Source organism: Sphaeramia orbicularis, chromosome 9 (assembly GCF_902148855.1).
Source record: "Sphaeramia orbicularis chromosome 9, fSphaOr1.1, whole genome shotgun sequence".
NCBI lineage: Eukaryota > Metazoa > Chordata > Actinopteri > Kurtiformes > Apogonidae > Sphaeramia > Sphaeramia orbicularis.
The window spans coordinates 28,694,545-28,710,837 of NC_043965.1; the positions used below are offsets into that span (position 1 = coordinate 28,694,545).

Consider the following 16,293-nt stretch of genomic DNA (forward strand, 5'->3'; position numbering starts at 1 on the left):
AAACACTGAGGTACTGTGATCACCGTGACAACTCCGCCCCTTACCTCAACATTATTTCATGCCACATGTACACGTACAAGTGCAGAGCAATAGATACGATATGACTCTCTTATTTCTTTTGGATGCTGCCATGTGTAAAAGTCACAGACGATGAAGAAGTGAAGGCATGGATGCCGGAGTAATTACACAGTCTTTGAGAGCCATGAGAAGAAGTCATTCAGTGAGCCGATCAACACAGAAAACTCCTCAGGGCTAATGTTCTCCTAGCTGTTTAGAAACTAAATAAGCACATAGAATAGCACACATGCTGGAAAATATTTTCATAGGAGCAAAGCAGAACATGAGGCACACTGGCACTTCAGAGACAGAGATCACATTTCCTGTTGACTTGCAAGAATATTGTAAGAAAAGCAGAGGATGTTTAAATTAATAGAGGAGGGGGGTGGTTTCAGAGGTAAATGACAGTGAAATCAACCAAATTAGTTTCTGTACTTCTTCAGATACATAGACAATTGCACTTTGTTGGCAAAAAAAAAAAAACAACATTTGTGACTACAGGGAGCTATGGAAATGCTAAATGTCTCTATTTTGACACCTCCATTCCTGCTTTCTCTACCTTCTCTATATGTTTCTTTATGTTCATCGCTCCCTGTTACTTTTTTTTTTTTCCTTTTTCCCTCCCTCCAGTGGACTGTCACTGGGCTAAAATCACACCTGTGCTTCTCACACATCTCAGCACACGGGTGAAACATACGCAGGGTGAAACATGGTGAGGGAGCTTTGCTGAATCTCATTAGCCAAGCGGGTAGTCATTAACAGAATGACCTTTGGAAATAATTACCAGCCTTCCTCCCTCCATCCCTCTTTCCCTCCCTCCCTCCTTCTCTTCTCACACTCATCCATCCCTCTGTCCCTCCCCTTCCCCCTCTCATTCAGTACTTCCTTCTAGGCGAGGACAGAGGGAGAGAAAAAGAGAGGAGGAAGGGAAATGAGCTGAGGATATGTGCGGAGGCAGGCCCCTGCCACTGTTTAAGATTAGAGAGTGAGGTGAACTTTCAGATTAGGTTAATCTGTTGGAAATGGGATTGGCCAATAGCTTTTCCTTGGGCAGGTAGGCAAACAGGCTGGTAGTTCAGCTCAGGACCAAGAGCCATGTGCCTTTCCATGTGATACTTGAGCCCACGGCATCAGAGTGTGTTGTGCTGGCTGAGCTCATCACAATGCCGTGAACTCTGCAGGGTTTGAGTCGACGGTCAACATGTAGTGCACATACGCCCACTCACACCCATGCAGCGCAATCCCACACATTCATTTGTGTGTGCATATAGGTATAGTTACCACCAAAAAATGTTGTCCTTGGCTCTACCTACTCTGATACATCCTCCTGGAACTGAGTGGATATTCGACAGATTACTCAATAACCTTTCAGTAGGTTTTTTTTTCACAGATCTGTGTTCTTTGTTTTAACACAAGGGAAAACAAACACATTGTGGAACAGGGATTTGGCACAGCCCAAGCGTGTTGCTGGATTTGGGACTGTTCAAGTACAGCACAAGCCGGTCTGTGCTGCAAAGATTTGGGCTTGATCTGCAACCATTTAGAGAGGAAAGAAAGGACTCTTTCATGTGCTATTGCAATTAACAACCCCTTACTTGCATAATAAATCACCAATAACAGCTCCGAGTGATTTTTCTCAGGAAGGACTAAAAAGAGAGTAAAAATTGAGAGCTGGATCTATTCTCTTGTCATTTCCCAACACCGCTTCCCATTTCCCCTCTAATGCCGTTCACATGTCCAGGAAACCGGCCTGGCAGACAGTGAGTATAGGAAATCTATCTGCGTGTTTGACTGTTTTATCTGGAGCCAGACTTAGAGTGCACTGTAGACCTGCCAGGATGACACGCTTGCAACCTGCTGTGTGTCTGTGTTTGCTTTCATAAAGCTACAAGAGCCTCGAGGAGCTTCAATGTCTCTTTCAACAATTAGCATTAATGAAGTGGACCCTTCCTCTTATTTGTGAAACAGATAATATTTCTGTGTTGCACACGTTTTATTTCAGTCACAGGAAAGATTGTACATTTCTGACCCTATTCAAAAAGTATTCAGGGTATGACACAAAAACAAACCAGTTTGACAGTTCCTTGGTCTAGGAAGTGCCACTGGATTTATGTGATTATTATTGGTTTCGTGCAGTTATACATTGGGAATGTGACAATAATAACTTGTAGCCATTTTGATTAGCAGTACTTCTTTTGTTTTATCACTTGTGCTCAGCAGAGTGTTAGATTTGGTTTCTTGGTCTTTTGCTTTCACAGATATTTGTGGAAGTGTCATTCCCAGCTGAGACGGTTTTCAAGTGAGTCATCAAGACCTTCTTTCCCACTCCTGTCTCTCTCTCTCTGTCTTTCCCTCTTTTTCCATCCACCTATATCTCCTTATTTTCCCCTCTATGTGTCATATAAAGTCTCAAAATTATCTATACATTATGTTTACATATATAGCAAAACATTAAAAACTAAATCTTAGGAATGTACATCGGAAAACTGAAGACCTACATAGAAAAAATAGACAGAGCTGGAGTGAGGAAGAAAGAGAGAAAAGCCCTCCAGCCTCTTGTAAACATTCTGTAGCTAGAGAGGCTGTGCAACACTCTCAGTGCCACTCTCTCAACAACGCTAATTATCAACCAAAGACATGCTAATTACATAGAGCTTTATTGCTAATGTAGCAGGCCTCTATGCCAGCCGCCCACACTCTGAGCTTCGCTCCCCTACCCTACCTCTGCCTCTCCTCCCACTACACCTTCAGGCACAGCAGCAACAGAGGGAAAGCGATGCCTACTTTTCTGTGCGTCTCTGAAGACAAGAGAGTTCTACATGTTTGAAATACGATATGGCACATTTAAGGTCCTGTTATTCTGTCGAGGGGGTACCCGGACTCTTTCGTCAGTCCTAAATCCATCCTTAATCTTGTTCTTGACCTCCTCCTCATCCTGCCTTCTCAACAGGAAGTCTGCTTTGCTCCTGCCTCCCCCCAAACTGAGCAACCCACCCACGTTCCTGCACCTGTGACGTAGCCTAGCAGCAGCACACAAGGCTCAGCGGGAAAGCGTCGACCCCGTATTCCCCTCACTCACACTCCCCCCACCCCACCCCCCTCTGCACACACCCTCCTCCCACCCGTGCTAAACGTGCTAGTGTCAGCCCTGTGGCCAATCCTGTTAGCACGCTGCAGGTAAGGCTGAAGGCCTCTTCGGATCGATTTCTCCCGCTGTGAGTTGCTCTGAGAGCGCAGAGCCTGAGTCCTCCAGGGATCACAGTATAGGTAGAACTCCACAGCACTCTCCCCCACTAGGCTCTTTAGTGTCTTCCCTTGACACGGCTGTTTACGCGTTAGCCATCCACTGCTCTCTAATGGAGAAACAGTTAAGGAGAAAACTAAAAGAAAGCAGGGACTGTTCGTCACAGACACTTACTGAAACATGTGACAAGTCTCTTCACGGGTTCAACCAGGGCAAAGTAATACACTGGCTATCCAGCAGTAGTGGGCTTTGTGCATAAAGAACACTAGTGCTTATAGGCCCACTAGGGAGATGAGAGGATGCTAAATGAGTTAATGTAAATGATTTAATGCATAGAGGATTTTTTATTCCTCCTGATGTACTTGGGTATGATTAATTTCACACAAACTGAGGCTATTCTTAAGGGTTTCAGTATTACTCAAACTAAGCTTTGGGGAAATAGCGAAGCTGTTTTACAGTTTACAGTGAAGAAAAACTGATTAAAATGAAGCCAAAAAACTGATTTCATGTTTTAAATTAGAAGCTTACAAAGAGTTAATCTCGACTACATTAAAAATTTAGAACAATCTAAATTTATGAATTATAGGAAAGGACTATAAGCACATACTGTAAAACAGAACACTACTCTGCTTTGTCTGGTGGATTTATTTGTGTTTCTAGACACTCCGTGATAATGCGCTCTTTGTTTTCATCATTAAGGTTACTATATGTTGAGTGCTGTATCATTTGATGTATGAGCTACATTAACACTCTACATATTCAACTCCACCAAATGGAAATGGCGTTGGAGAAAAATAATGACAGTAAGCCCCCCTTAAGTTTCTAATATGTGGCAACAGATTCATCTCTGCATTTTTCTAAAAGGGAAGAAGTAGTTATAGAAAAAGGGATAATGTAAGGTCAAATGTCTTAGAAGAAAACATTTGATTTTAGTGTGCAATTTCAAAAGGTATTTGGTCAGGGGCAGCGTGCCATCTGGAAGAGCAACGTTCCCTGTGGGCCTTTACATACGTGGGCGGGCAACAAGCCCAGCATCACCCATATAAAAAGACAAAAACATGCACTACGCTGTTTGATCCTGCATTAGCCTTGGACAGTTAAGTTTATAGGAATGTATGTGGCTGTAATGTGATTTCATTAAATTGTTTCATCTTTTCTTTTCAAACTGCATTTATGCTGGGTAATAATCTCCCCAGCACCTAACTTTTAATATTATGCTGTTGTCTGGTATTTAGCATATACAGAAAAAACATACGGAATAATATACACAACAAATCAGAAGGTTATATTTCATGCAATTGCCACAATGGAAGGATCCATGCAGAAAAAAACTGAAGCATAGTTGTTAAAAAAAAAACCTAGCAACATTCCCAGTTGCTTAAAAAAAATCATTTATTCAGCATTACTTTTAGGAACTTGTGCAATTTAAACAGCTAGTGATAAATGTTCCCAGTAGAAAAAAATAAACTCTGCATGAATGCACACACGTCTGTGTTTGTGGCCAACCAGGTTTGTCATGTCTCCACTTAGAACGTTGCATAACAGGTTCACGTTGAAAGCTTAAGGATCCCGGAGGGTACCGGCGTCATTTCCTGCTTTATCTACCTGCTACAGGCTGGCCTGACAGTGCTGTTTAACATCGCCCTGAGCCACACTTGCTGCATGTGTCCAAAGCAAGGGAGATCAACATCCCCCTCTAAGAGGCACATGAAAGGTGACAACACACCGAGGGCTGGGGCTGGTTCTTAAACACCACGGGGGACAGTCTAAAGGGTCTAGAGCCATAAAAGACCGGCTCTTTTACATGTTAATATGCACAAAATACAGGCAATTTAACTACATTTATTTTTTTATACAGTGTTCTTTAAAGTCTTTTCCGAAAGTAATCGAGCGGTCACTGATTTGGGAGAAATCACTTCTTTAACTATGCAAAGTGCAAAGACTTCAAGAGAGAAGTAAGGGTTACTAAATGAGTCACAAATGCTGTAACCATCTGTCTACTTATGCGTTTGTGTGTTTGCATTATCGTGCGTGTGTCTTTACATGCATGCCCCCATGCCTCTGAGTACCGTCTGTGTTTCCTTGTTACTTACCTCCACAATATCAGAGTTGGTCCTGCTCTCGTGTGGCTCATTGTACTCGGTGTATTTAAGCAGGACCTTGTCCATGTCTGTGCTGGCATACTGGAACAGCTTGTTGGTGCTATTGAAGATGATCAGGGCAATCTCACAGTCACACAGCACACTCAGCTCATACGCCTTCTTCATCAGGCCAAACTTTCGCTTTGTAAATGTCACCTACACAAAGGAAGAAGATGAAAGAAATAGAGAAGAGTGATTAGCTGACAGAAGAATAACATATACATTTTATCAATGATTTACATATTTCCAGGAAGGCCCCCATCCGCAATATTCTCACAGAAATGTCAGAATGTATAAGAATCTGACATGATATGTTTTCCTTTTTGAATGAATGATTCTCAGGGAAACAGCATTAAAGGAAAGGGAAGTCTGCTGATGGTTCAACACCTCCTGACTGTAACACTCCATCCACTCTACCAGGAAAAACAAAAAAAGAAGCTGGGTCTGCATTTAAGGAACTGAAAATACTCTGTCTCAGACAGATAACGGTAAAGAAGATCAGTTATTGCTTGTACATCAAAGAACACAGAGGTTCATCACAGAACATATGTTGTGTTAGACCGACCCTTTCATGTGACCTGAATATGCTCACATTCTCACTCCCGCTTTCATTAAAAGAAGCACACATACCTATATCTATTTTAACCAAACATACACCCGTTACATGCTGTTTTAAACAGTGACATCAAAACCCATTCTTCAGCCATCGTCTTGCTGGTTCAATAACCTTTCGGAACATATAACAAGCCATTGACATAAATATCGGATAGGTTCCCTGGCTGTGCAGTTTAAGAACAGAATGTGCTCAACTTAAACCGCAAAAAAGGTCTTCTCTAATGTTTTTTTTTTCTCTCTCTCATTCTCTTTCTGCTTTTGTGTTTGTGGTTATGTGTTTGTGCGCGTGTCAAGTCCATGGCCGGTGCCTTTAATAACACAGGCATAGAAGTGGCCACATTGTTAAAATAGAACAGACTCTATTCCTCTATTGTTTGGATCAAAACTAGAGCAGTGAAAGTGAGTTAATTTTGGTGAGTTGCACCTGGTTTCTTTTCCAAGCCATGTGTGCAAGCTCTTTGGCTGTATGGGAAAAGGAGAAAATATGCCACTGCCAGCCTCTCTCTCTCTGAGAAATAGTACTGCTTTTCTACTGAAATGTCTTTTATTTCCTTCTGTGACTGTGTGTATTATTTACATTGGAGATCTGTATTGACAAAGCTTTTTAGAGACAGGAAATACTGCCAGAATTGTGCCCAGCTGGTAACTAATGATCTCAGTTTGTTGATTAACTGCATGTTTGTCTATTCTCTTCTGACACTTAAGTGAGCCAAAAAATACAAAATGAAAGCCCCCCAACACTCAGATGAAAATGCTCTGAATACAAAGTACAAAACAAAATACAAAGCTTCATAAAGTCCAATAAAAAGACAGCCTTCTCTGTGTGAGGTAGATCAAGGTAATGCATGACAAGATTTGTTGCATAAATATATCATGCACTGCCCTTCACATTTTCTCTGAGCTCCTTACAACTTCGAGGTTTGAAAGAGGAGATAAGGTTGAATGGATATTGATAGATAGTTTTGGATTTCCTGAAATTATATCTCCCAGGATGCACCAGGGAAACTGAATATCAAACTATCCCTCACCTCCACCCTGTCTTTTTCTCTGTCTCCTCTCTCTTTTCCGAGTAGGTAAAACCTTGCATGAAGTGCTGTATCTTGGACCAGCCCCAACTCCCTAAAGTTTTCTAGTGATGTCCGTGAGACGTGCCAAGATAAATGTGTGACAACAAAGGCTGAAATCAGAGACATGGATGCATTCTAATTCCTGACAAACGGTTGTGTGCAATGTCAGGTTCTATACCTCGGCACAAACACGTCTGATTCACTGACGACATAAGGAGAAAAAGCTCCCTTGGGCTCTAAATACCATGCTGACATTTAAACAGTCATACCGAAATGTGAAAAAAAACAAGCCTTATTCTTATGCCATGAGATCAAAAGGCATCTAGTGACAATAAGATTAATTGTCATATCCAACAACAGCTGCACCATCCTAAACTGAAATGCAAGCACCCAAAAGGGCTCTGTCAACCTTCAACACTTGAACTGCAGAGCAACTTGCCCATGAGCGAGTAAATAAAATGACAGGGCTGGAGGACAGAAGGACAAAGCAGACTGTTCAGGAACAGGACATGTAGAGTGTTGTCTTCCCTTGGTGGTTTTGATGCAATGGGCACCTGGGCCGATGCAGGACGCGGCTAACCGGTGGCCCGGCTCTATTATCACCCACTCACTCAGTCACTTAGTCCGCTGGGGCGATTAAAGTTTCAAAAGGTGGCATGTGGCGCACACAGAGGGACGAGTGTGTGTCCCACAGGTCCTGAGCTACTAGTCTCAAAGGACCGCTCCACATACTAGCGAAGATCTCTCACATATTTAGTGAACAACACTGAAATGGCAATGTAGTTACACAAACCCAACACATAACGGTGTAAATTAACATAAAACCTGCAAACATGTACCGTACAGACACCCATGCTTTTCTCTTCTTTTTTTAACCGAATTCAATCAAAGATGAACCTTACACTTAAATTTCCAAAATGTATCCTTTCAGGCGCACACACGTATTATAATTCACACTGACTTTAACAACACCACGGGAAGAGAATGAGCATGGCAATGAAAAGCCTTCACTGACCATATAATAACACCTACATAAATATCACACTGCTCCCCCACATCTCAATCTGACACATACAACCTGCTACCTCAAAATCACATATACGGTACTAATGCTATGCACATACATGCATAAATATAGAGGTATGCAGTTGCTTGCTTGAACAAACACGCACATTTTAAAAGACAATTGGCTGGTATAAATGCTGTCTTGTCCCGGTGGTTAATACTGGCGCAAACCTCACGTGGGATGTGTTAATACTGTACTGTTCAGCTTTGTGATTTTTATGTTTGGTATTCAGTTTCCCTGTTGGTGTTAACACTGTCATGACTTCATTGCCTCACATGATGCTATCATGTGACCCTTGTAGCCCATCAACATACAAGCGGCTGATGTCACTACGGTTCTTTCCTGTGCAAGCTCAAAACAGCTCTCTCGGCCCACACAGCAGCTGTTAACTAGTACTCCAGTTCTGTATTCATACAGATACTGCTTTGCGTTCTAAGTGAGCAAAACCAGATGCTATGAGTCGATATTATAAAAAGATATGTCTACTTAGAAGAGAAAAAGAGTGTGTTAATTAAATATCAAAATGTTTTTACTTACTTTTATGTTGCAGACATTTCAAGCACTGTGTAATGAAAGAATGTCACAGACACAAAAAGTCTCTTTCTTTCTTTCTTTCTTTCTTTCTTTCTTTCTTTCTTTTCTTTCTTTCTTTCTTTCTTTCTTTCCTAATATAATTCTATTTTGAATCGGAATGTGTACACACAACCCTTTGGTTTGGTAGAACTAAATAATAATTCTTCCACTGACTGAGGCATTTGTCTTTTGTTGTTAAGCCAAACAAACAATTATAAACCACCCCTAAGTCAGAGCGAGTGTATTTTTTATCTCCTTGGTCAGTGGGTGCTGTTAGAGACACCACTATGTTAATAACAAAGTGCATGACACTGTACCACATTTGTTTCTGTGTGTGTTGTTTAAAGACAGCAGGAAAAAAAACAACAAAAAAAGCCCCTGTATGAGTATGAACGCAACTACTTCATTTTGGTAAATTCCATGTACGGTGTGTTTACATGGTTACCTTGACATATGCATATTTACACACTCACAGGAAAAAGTAAAAGAAATCAATAAATTGTAAATAAAGTGTATGACTCATGTATGATTCCGTTTTTTGTATGATAATTATCTCCTTAAAAAGTGACAGAAATGGGCAGAAAAATAATCCGAATAAATTCTGGCTTTTATTCAGTTTTATTCAGTTCAATATCCCCTCCTGAATATCCCACAATGTTCTTCAGAAATAATGCTTAGAAACCTCTTAATTATCAAAATTAACCAAATTTTCTGACACCGACTTAACCTTCTCACACATTTCTGAAACACAGAATATATAACAAGTCGTACTAACCCAATCCCTAGAGATATTTAGATGCATACGCGCACAAACATATTCAGATGTATGCACACACCCCATTACTATTAACACCTAAACATGTTACCAAAGACATTCCCCGGCAGACCTTTCCCTTTCGTATGTAAATCTATCTAACTCATTTTAATTCTTTTTTGCTTTCTTTTTTATTTCTACATTTTTCTATATATGCCTGTGTTTATATGTAATTATATATTCACATGATCATGTGTAAACGTACAATAAAATAAATGGTAGAGAAAGGAATAGGTGCAATTATACGTGTACAATTGATGTGTTGCATATAAATATAAAAAAGGAGCCCAGATGCCCAGGATGAACAGAGGGATGAAAAGACAGGAGGTGTAATGGCTCACTCGATGCCACATGGGTGAGAAGGGGGAGAGCGAGGAGGGAGGAGGGAGGTGGGAGGAGGGAGAAGGGAGGAGAGAGGGGGCGGACGCACAGGAAGCACATTTGTATGCATTTCCTCTCATAACAGGAAGAGGCCAGTGGCTTCCCCTTCACAATGGCTTCGCTTCTGCTTCCCACCTCCTGCCTGCTTCCCTGGGGGAGGAGGAGGAGGAGGAGGAAGGAGGAGTGGAGAGACAGGCACCAAAAACTGCTGGTTAGCAAACCAAATATGGCTTTGTGGGGACATGGACATAATAAATACACACACACACACACATACGCACACACATGCACACTTCAGTCAGTTACGGAGCAGCACAATTTGTCTTGAGACAAACACTTATCCCATTGTCAGAGGCCAGGCAGGAAGACACAGGCTTACGCAAAAGGAATAAGAGGAGCCCAAGACCTGGGCCTGAACTCTGCCTCACAGCCAAAGAAGATGTTAAGAGGGGCATGATGACAAAAGAGGCTTTGTCCCATCTCTAATATATGCTATGTTCTCCTTTCTCCTCAAAACCTCACTTATTAACTTTTCAGTGCATAAAAGGAGAAAGGACACAAGTGCCAAAAAGAAAATCTTCATCCCGTGTTATGAGTAGTTTAACGAAGCTAAAACACCATGTCTTAATTTAGGAGTCTTAAATGTTTACATAGCATTTTCTAACGACACCTAGCAATTACATTTCAGTACAGCACTGTGGCTGGCTGTTCCTGTTTATGTCAAAAAAAAAAAAAAAAAAAAAGCAAAGGGAAGAAGACCTACCCACTAGCCAAAAAAGAAAATGTGGATGACGCTTTGCAAGGCCTAAGTTAGTGGCCGGAATGACAAAAATAACTTTGCCATTCATTTGAGGTCAATACATATTTGTCATACCAGAGCTGACACTGTGCGTTTTTATTTACATTTACAATTTTTGCTCAAAAAAGCAAACAAATTAGTTTAACCTGACTGAAAAATGCCTCTTTTTATCTAAATGTTGCGCTGACATTTGTCACAGACTTCAGTGAAGTTTTATTGAGAATTTAAAAGGTGTGGAGAAATGAAATTCGTTAGAAGAGGAAAATATTATGTTTTTATTTTTATAACAGATATTTTTAATCATATTTTTGTTAATGTTATCACATGATTATTTCATAATATAAAGGCAAATGGTGAACAAAATATATAAAAACCTGCATAAACTGGAGAAAATAGAGAGTGCGGTTAGAGAGCCAAAAGAACCATGCAAAGAACATGTCAGCAAGAACTGTAACAAGAAATAAGTGGAGAAGAAAAAAACAATAAAAAACACAGCAGAGAAGAGGTGCGAGCTTAGCGAGCCCTTTACAGGTGAGGTCTCACAGTGTTGAACATATGACAGAGAAGAGTGCCACTCGCTGTGGTAAAAGAAGGAGATAGTGGAAGGTGGGAAACAGGGAATTAGAAGAGGGGTGCAAAGGGTGAGGAGCTACCCTGTGGGCCTCATTATTTTCCTGCTGTTAATTTCACTCACATATTTTCTCACCCCAGTGCTGTTGATTAGAGAGAAGAATGCTTTGTCGTTGAAACAAAAAGACCCCTTATTTCAGCTGCAGTTAACATGGTAAAAAAAAAAAAGTAGAGGCATATGTGAAAGACATAAAAACATGTTTTTTTCTTCGTTTTCCAGCCAAGTATGTGTTAGTGCGACTGTTGTCTGGGGGAGTTGGGAGATCCTGTTGTTTTACTTCCTGTCACTGATGACCTGATCCATGTTTAACCTTTGGCCCTTGGTCCCTCCCCCCATGGAACACACATGTCCCACTCACAGAAACACACACACACACACACATACACAAACACACATTTGCACAAACAAGTCATCCTAAATTAAGCCCGCTGAGTGTACTGGCCTGAGAGGTAACACTAATTAGAGCCAATTGCAGTAAATTAGTCGATCCCCAAGACCAACTCCAGAGAGGTAGATGTGTTTCAGATGTGTACACGTGTTTACAAGTGTACATTTGTCTATGTTTTGTAAATAAGACACTAAATGCACCATCGACGTTAAGTGTCTGAGTGAATAATCTGGTATGTCTCAAATCCGTGCTGGTGTATGTACACACACACACACACACACACACACACACACACACACACACATACCCACCTGTAAACACATCTTGTACTGTATGTGTGCCTATCTGTGTGTGCTTGCAAGTTGTGGCAATAGTCTGCTCTATGTGTGCAGCCCATGAGTTTATGGCACAGGGGGCTCTTTCATGTGCCCAAGGCTGGGAGAGGGTCTGAGTGGTCGGGGGGCTTGGAGCCAGGGCTCACACACTGCTGCCCACTGTCCAGAGCTCTGGGCAGCCAGTCAACACCAGGGAGGCCTGGCCCTTCTGCCCCTGCACTGGGGAAGTGTTTCGGGGTCTGGGGGTGGCAGCCCAAAGTGGCCGCCCAGAGAGCCAGGCCGTGTGCCCACTATGATGCTGCCACTGCACTGAGGGCAGGAGTGAAGAGGTAGTGTAGCCCTGTAGGTGGCAAGGTAGCGTTGACAGCCACACAGAGTGGTGCCACTCCATTAGAAGGCTGTAGTCTGGAGGGGGAGTGTTGACAGGTGAGAAATGAGGGAGATTTTTATTTTATGTTTATTTTAATTGTTTTCTAATTGCAATCTAGAACGGAAAAGACATTGTAGAACGTACATTTTCTGAAACTATTTACTTCATTAAAATGCTATATTCTCTGTTTAACATTGTCAATATGTTAAATGGAAAATAAGGAGACTTTTTACACATAAAACAGCAAAAGTATGTGAAGAATGTGAAATTGAAAGCAACACCAAACGGCGTCCTCTGATGTTTATTTGGTTTTGGCACTGGAACATTTCTTCAAAAAGGAAGTGAAAATATGCAAAACTAAACCTTCCGTTTTTTTATTCTTTTTTTTTTGTAAAGAAGAAAATTGAAGTTTCTGTGTCTGTCTCTGAGCTTGTCTTGTGATGGTGGCTGTAGAAACAGAGTGATGTCATTCATTTAGGTCATAGGTTGAATGACCCTTAATGCCACATTTTCCACAGAGCATGAGGTATTTTCCACATGATGTGGTGACATCACATCAGTAGGAAAAGAAACAAATAAATAAGAGGTATATCATTTGAGATATCAAAACAACAAAGTGATATATTGATTCTCTTTCCCTGAACCCTTTCTCTCATCTCCCTCTCCTCTGTTGCCTCCTCTCCCTGTAAGTAAAGCCCGGATATCTCAGGCATCGATTCCCCTCAGGTGTCCTTCCTGTCTCCCTTTTTCCCTCCTTATCCTCAGGAGCCGGAGTGCCTGGTGCAACTGGCGGGCCCAGTCTAAGGTGGAGTGAGAGAGTAGGGCTGAGATAACAGTAAGGAGGAAGTGTGGGTGCTGCTGCAACATGATAGCTTTAGTCCTCATCTAAAACTCTGTGACCTCCTCCTTGCTCTTGTTCTGTCACACTGACTATTTATCTCTTTTTGAGTAACAAAAAGATGAATTAGAAAACAGAGCACACATGTAGGCGAATACTGTGACACAACTTCCTGCCTGTTTTTAAAAGTCAGTCTATATGTTTTCCTTTCTTCTCTTCGTGCATCATCTGTGAGTCTCACAAACAAGGTGCATACGCAGCATGTTCAGGAAAATCGTGTTTCCCTTTTGAGCGTTCATCTTCATCTCAGCTACACTTGTTCTTATAGTTGTCTGAATACACTTTTGTTACATGAACTCGTAACTGTGGGCAAAACTTACTCATTAATACTTAAAGAGTCTTTGTCACCATATTGTTTCATCTTCTCATTGGATAAAGATAAAAGCAAAAAGCAATGAAGTGGTCCCATGTTAAGACAAGGTGTGTGAGGCTGCTTGTGTGTTTGACCTGTAGTCCAGGGGCCATGGTAGCGGCGTATGGATCCAATTGGGCTGCCAGGAAGCTGACAAAGTGTCAGTGGTCAGTCGTGCTACAGGAAGTGATCGATTGTGGGCCTGGAGGGCAGTAAGAGAGCTCTGTCTCTATCTATTTCCTGCCACAGACCATAGTGTCTGCTTGAATCACAACGTGCACAATTTATTATTTTTCAAGTAATGCCAGCTGTTGTTAAAAAGATTGTTGCAAGGGTTTAGTTGTTTTATTGTTTGACTGGGATGTTGTTGTATGGATGTTTTGGTTTTTTTTGTTACGCATAGGAAAGCTACAGCGGTTCTATGTGTATTAAATTTAGCTGTTACCAATTTAGCAAAAAAATAAATAAAAATACGGTTTCAGTGTTTGTGTCTCAGGTCGTCCATCCCTTCATCTCCACCCTGTTGACCCACTCCAATAGCCGCTGTGGCAATGTGTCACTCTAGACCATCCCATCTGTTTGGTTATTTGTTTATGTTTTCCCCCCACCCTGCTTCACCAGTGCTACCACCCTCTGCCCTGTAATATTCCACTGCCACTGAGCTAAACTGGGTGGCATGGTGTGAGAGGCTGGGTGTGTGAAGGGTGGTGCAGTTGTCTGTAGGTTGCAGCTCTCAAAATGGACCGTGATATGGTGTCCTTATGCTAGTTTCTTAGACAGAGAGGAAACAGATATGCCAATGGAAGACTTCCACCCAAAGCAATAACTGTGCTATTCGCGCATACACTTCCCTGTCCCCCAGTTCACATATTGCCCAGACTCCCAGAAGACCTTCATTGTTGAGGGCTATGTGGGGTGTAGGGTGTTTCTCCTTTCCCCCCTCCTCCACCCCTCCTTTCCCCCACCCTCATACTCATCCATCCTCCCATCCCCCTGGGACTTACCTGTCTGTTGCGTTCATCCATAATCCGCGTGATCTGAATCTTTTTCCTCCCCATCGTCCCCGTCTCTTTCTTTCTCTCCTCTTTCTAAAGAACTTTATGCTTTCTTCTTTCTCGCCGTTCTCTTCCTTTCTCTTCTTCTTTCTTTTCACTGTTCTGCTCTTCCTTTATCTTGTCTTTATTTTCTGCTTTCTATGTGTTCCAATCAACTCAAAGATTCCAGCATTCGTACCTGCAAGAAAGAAAGGGGGAGGGGAAGGAGAGGATAAGCATTAAATGAAATGAAATATGGCAAAATACAGAGAGAAAAAATAATAAAAGTGGCATCATGGCAGCCACAAGGGAGGGTGAAGAAAGACAAAGAATCTGTCAACAATGTTGTGAGAACTGCTGTGTTTTTCACTGTCGATATCATGCAAATCAGTTTTTGCATTTTTTTCCCAGGCAGCGACTATGAGAGGAGACAGCGCTGTCAGGATCTCGCCTCGTTCACAGAGAGTTTGACAGTGTTTTGGAAGTGCCGCTAACTTAAACGCTCTAATCACCAACACTGTAACATTACCTCCAGACTGAGAAATACATTTTGTTTCTTCCCACGAATCTGCACTGTATTGACAGTGGAACTGCCAGACACAGCTTTTCCCTTACTCTTTCTGCAGCTCATCTCCAAAATGGCAGACATGAGTTGCAGGATAGAATACAGATGTAAAACTGAGTTCAGTCTTACCATGTTTGGCAAAACAAAGCGAAAAAAAAAAAAGGAAGGAAGAAAAGAAAAAGGTGCCAAGTGATATCTTTTGAAACATGGTAAAAGGACATTTCTTAGAGACAGAAATCAAATAAAATTCTAACATTAACTTGATCCAGCTGGAGACATTGGATTCAGCGGGTGCATCTGAGGAGCATCTGAATAAATGCACTTGTGTCTTTGTCTGTGTGCACAGCAGTGTGTGTGTACCTGTGTTTGAAGAGTGGAGGCCAGCGGCTGATGAGTTGGACTGCATGTGCGAAGAGCTGTGCTCCAAAAAGTTTGCGTGAGTGAGTGACTGTGTGTCCGAGTGTGCGTGCATATATGTGCGAGTGTGCACATGTGTGTGTGTTCTTGTGTGAGCTTGGCTAAGCCAGAGCTCCAGTGCATCTCTCCAGAGTGCTAAAGTAGGCCAACCCAATCTATCTCAGGGAGGAGCAGAAGAACTGTTGTTGTGTTTTCTTTTGACAGTAGAGGTGATAACGTCCCTCGTTATGCAAATGAGCATCCCATTATTTAAGCTCAGTGCAATGCAGGGGAGCTGTCAGCGCCGTCACATAAAAAAAAAAAAAAGAAAAAATAAAAAACTCCATCTACCCTGCCTTTTTTTCTCTACTTTCCCCTTCTTCTCTCTTCTCTCCTTTCTGAACCAGATTTCCGGCACCTGGCAGCACAAGCATCAGACATTGATGTGGAAGACGACACCGCTTCACCAAAAGACATGTCAGTCTCAGTCTCTCTCTCTATCACTCTCGCTCTCTATTCTCTCATACACCCTTGCTCTCTTCCTCACTCTGTCATTGCACACTATCG

The 16,293-nt window shown here is 41.9% G+C and overlaps 1 protein-coding gene across 16 annotated transcripts in view; it reads right to left on the reverse strand.

Annotated features, from left to right (window-relative positions):
* The window catches only part of mef2cb (myocyte enhancer factor 2cb), a 59,249-nt gene that overhangs the window by 23,640 nt on the left and 19,316 nt on the right, over positions 1-16,293 (reverse strand). For all 16 annotated transcript variants that reach the window (XM_030142991.1, XM_030142990.1, XM_030142996.1 and 13 more), the window contains exons 2-3: positions 14,736-14,964; positions 5,395-5,598 (exon numbers count right to left, since the gene is read on the reverse strand). In XM_030142991.1, coding sequence (XP_029998851.1) covers positions 5,395-5,598; positions 14,736-14,789 — 258 coding nt within the window. In that variant the 5' untranslated portion in view covers positions 14,790-14,964. The remainder of the gene's footprint in view (positions 1-5,394; positions 5,599-14,735; positions 14,965-16,293) is intronic.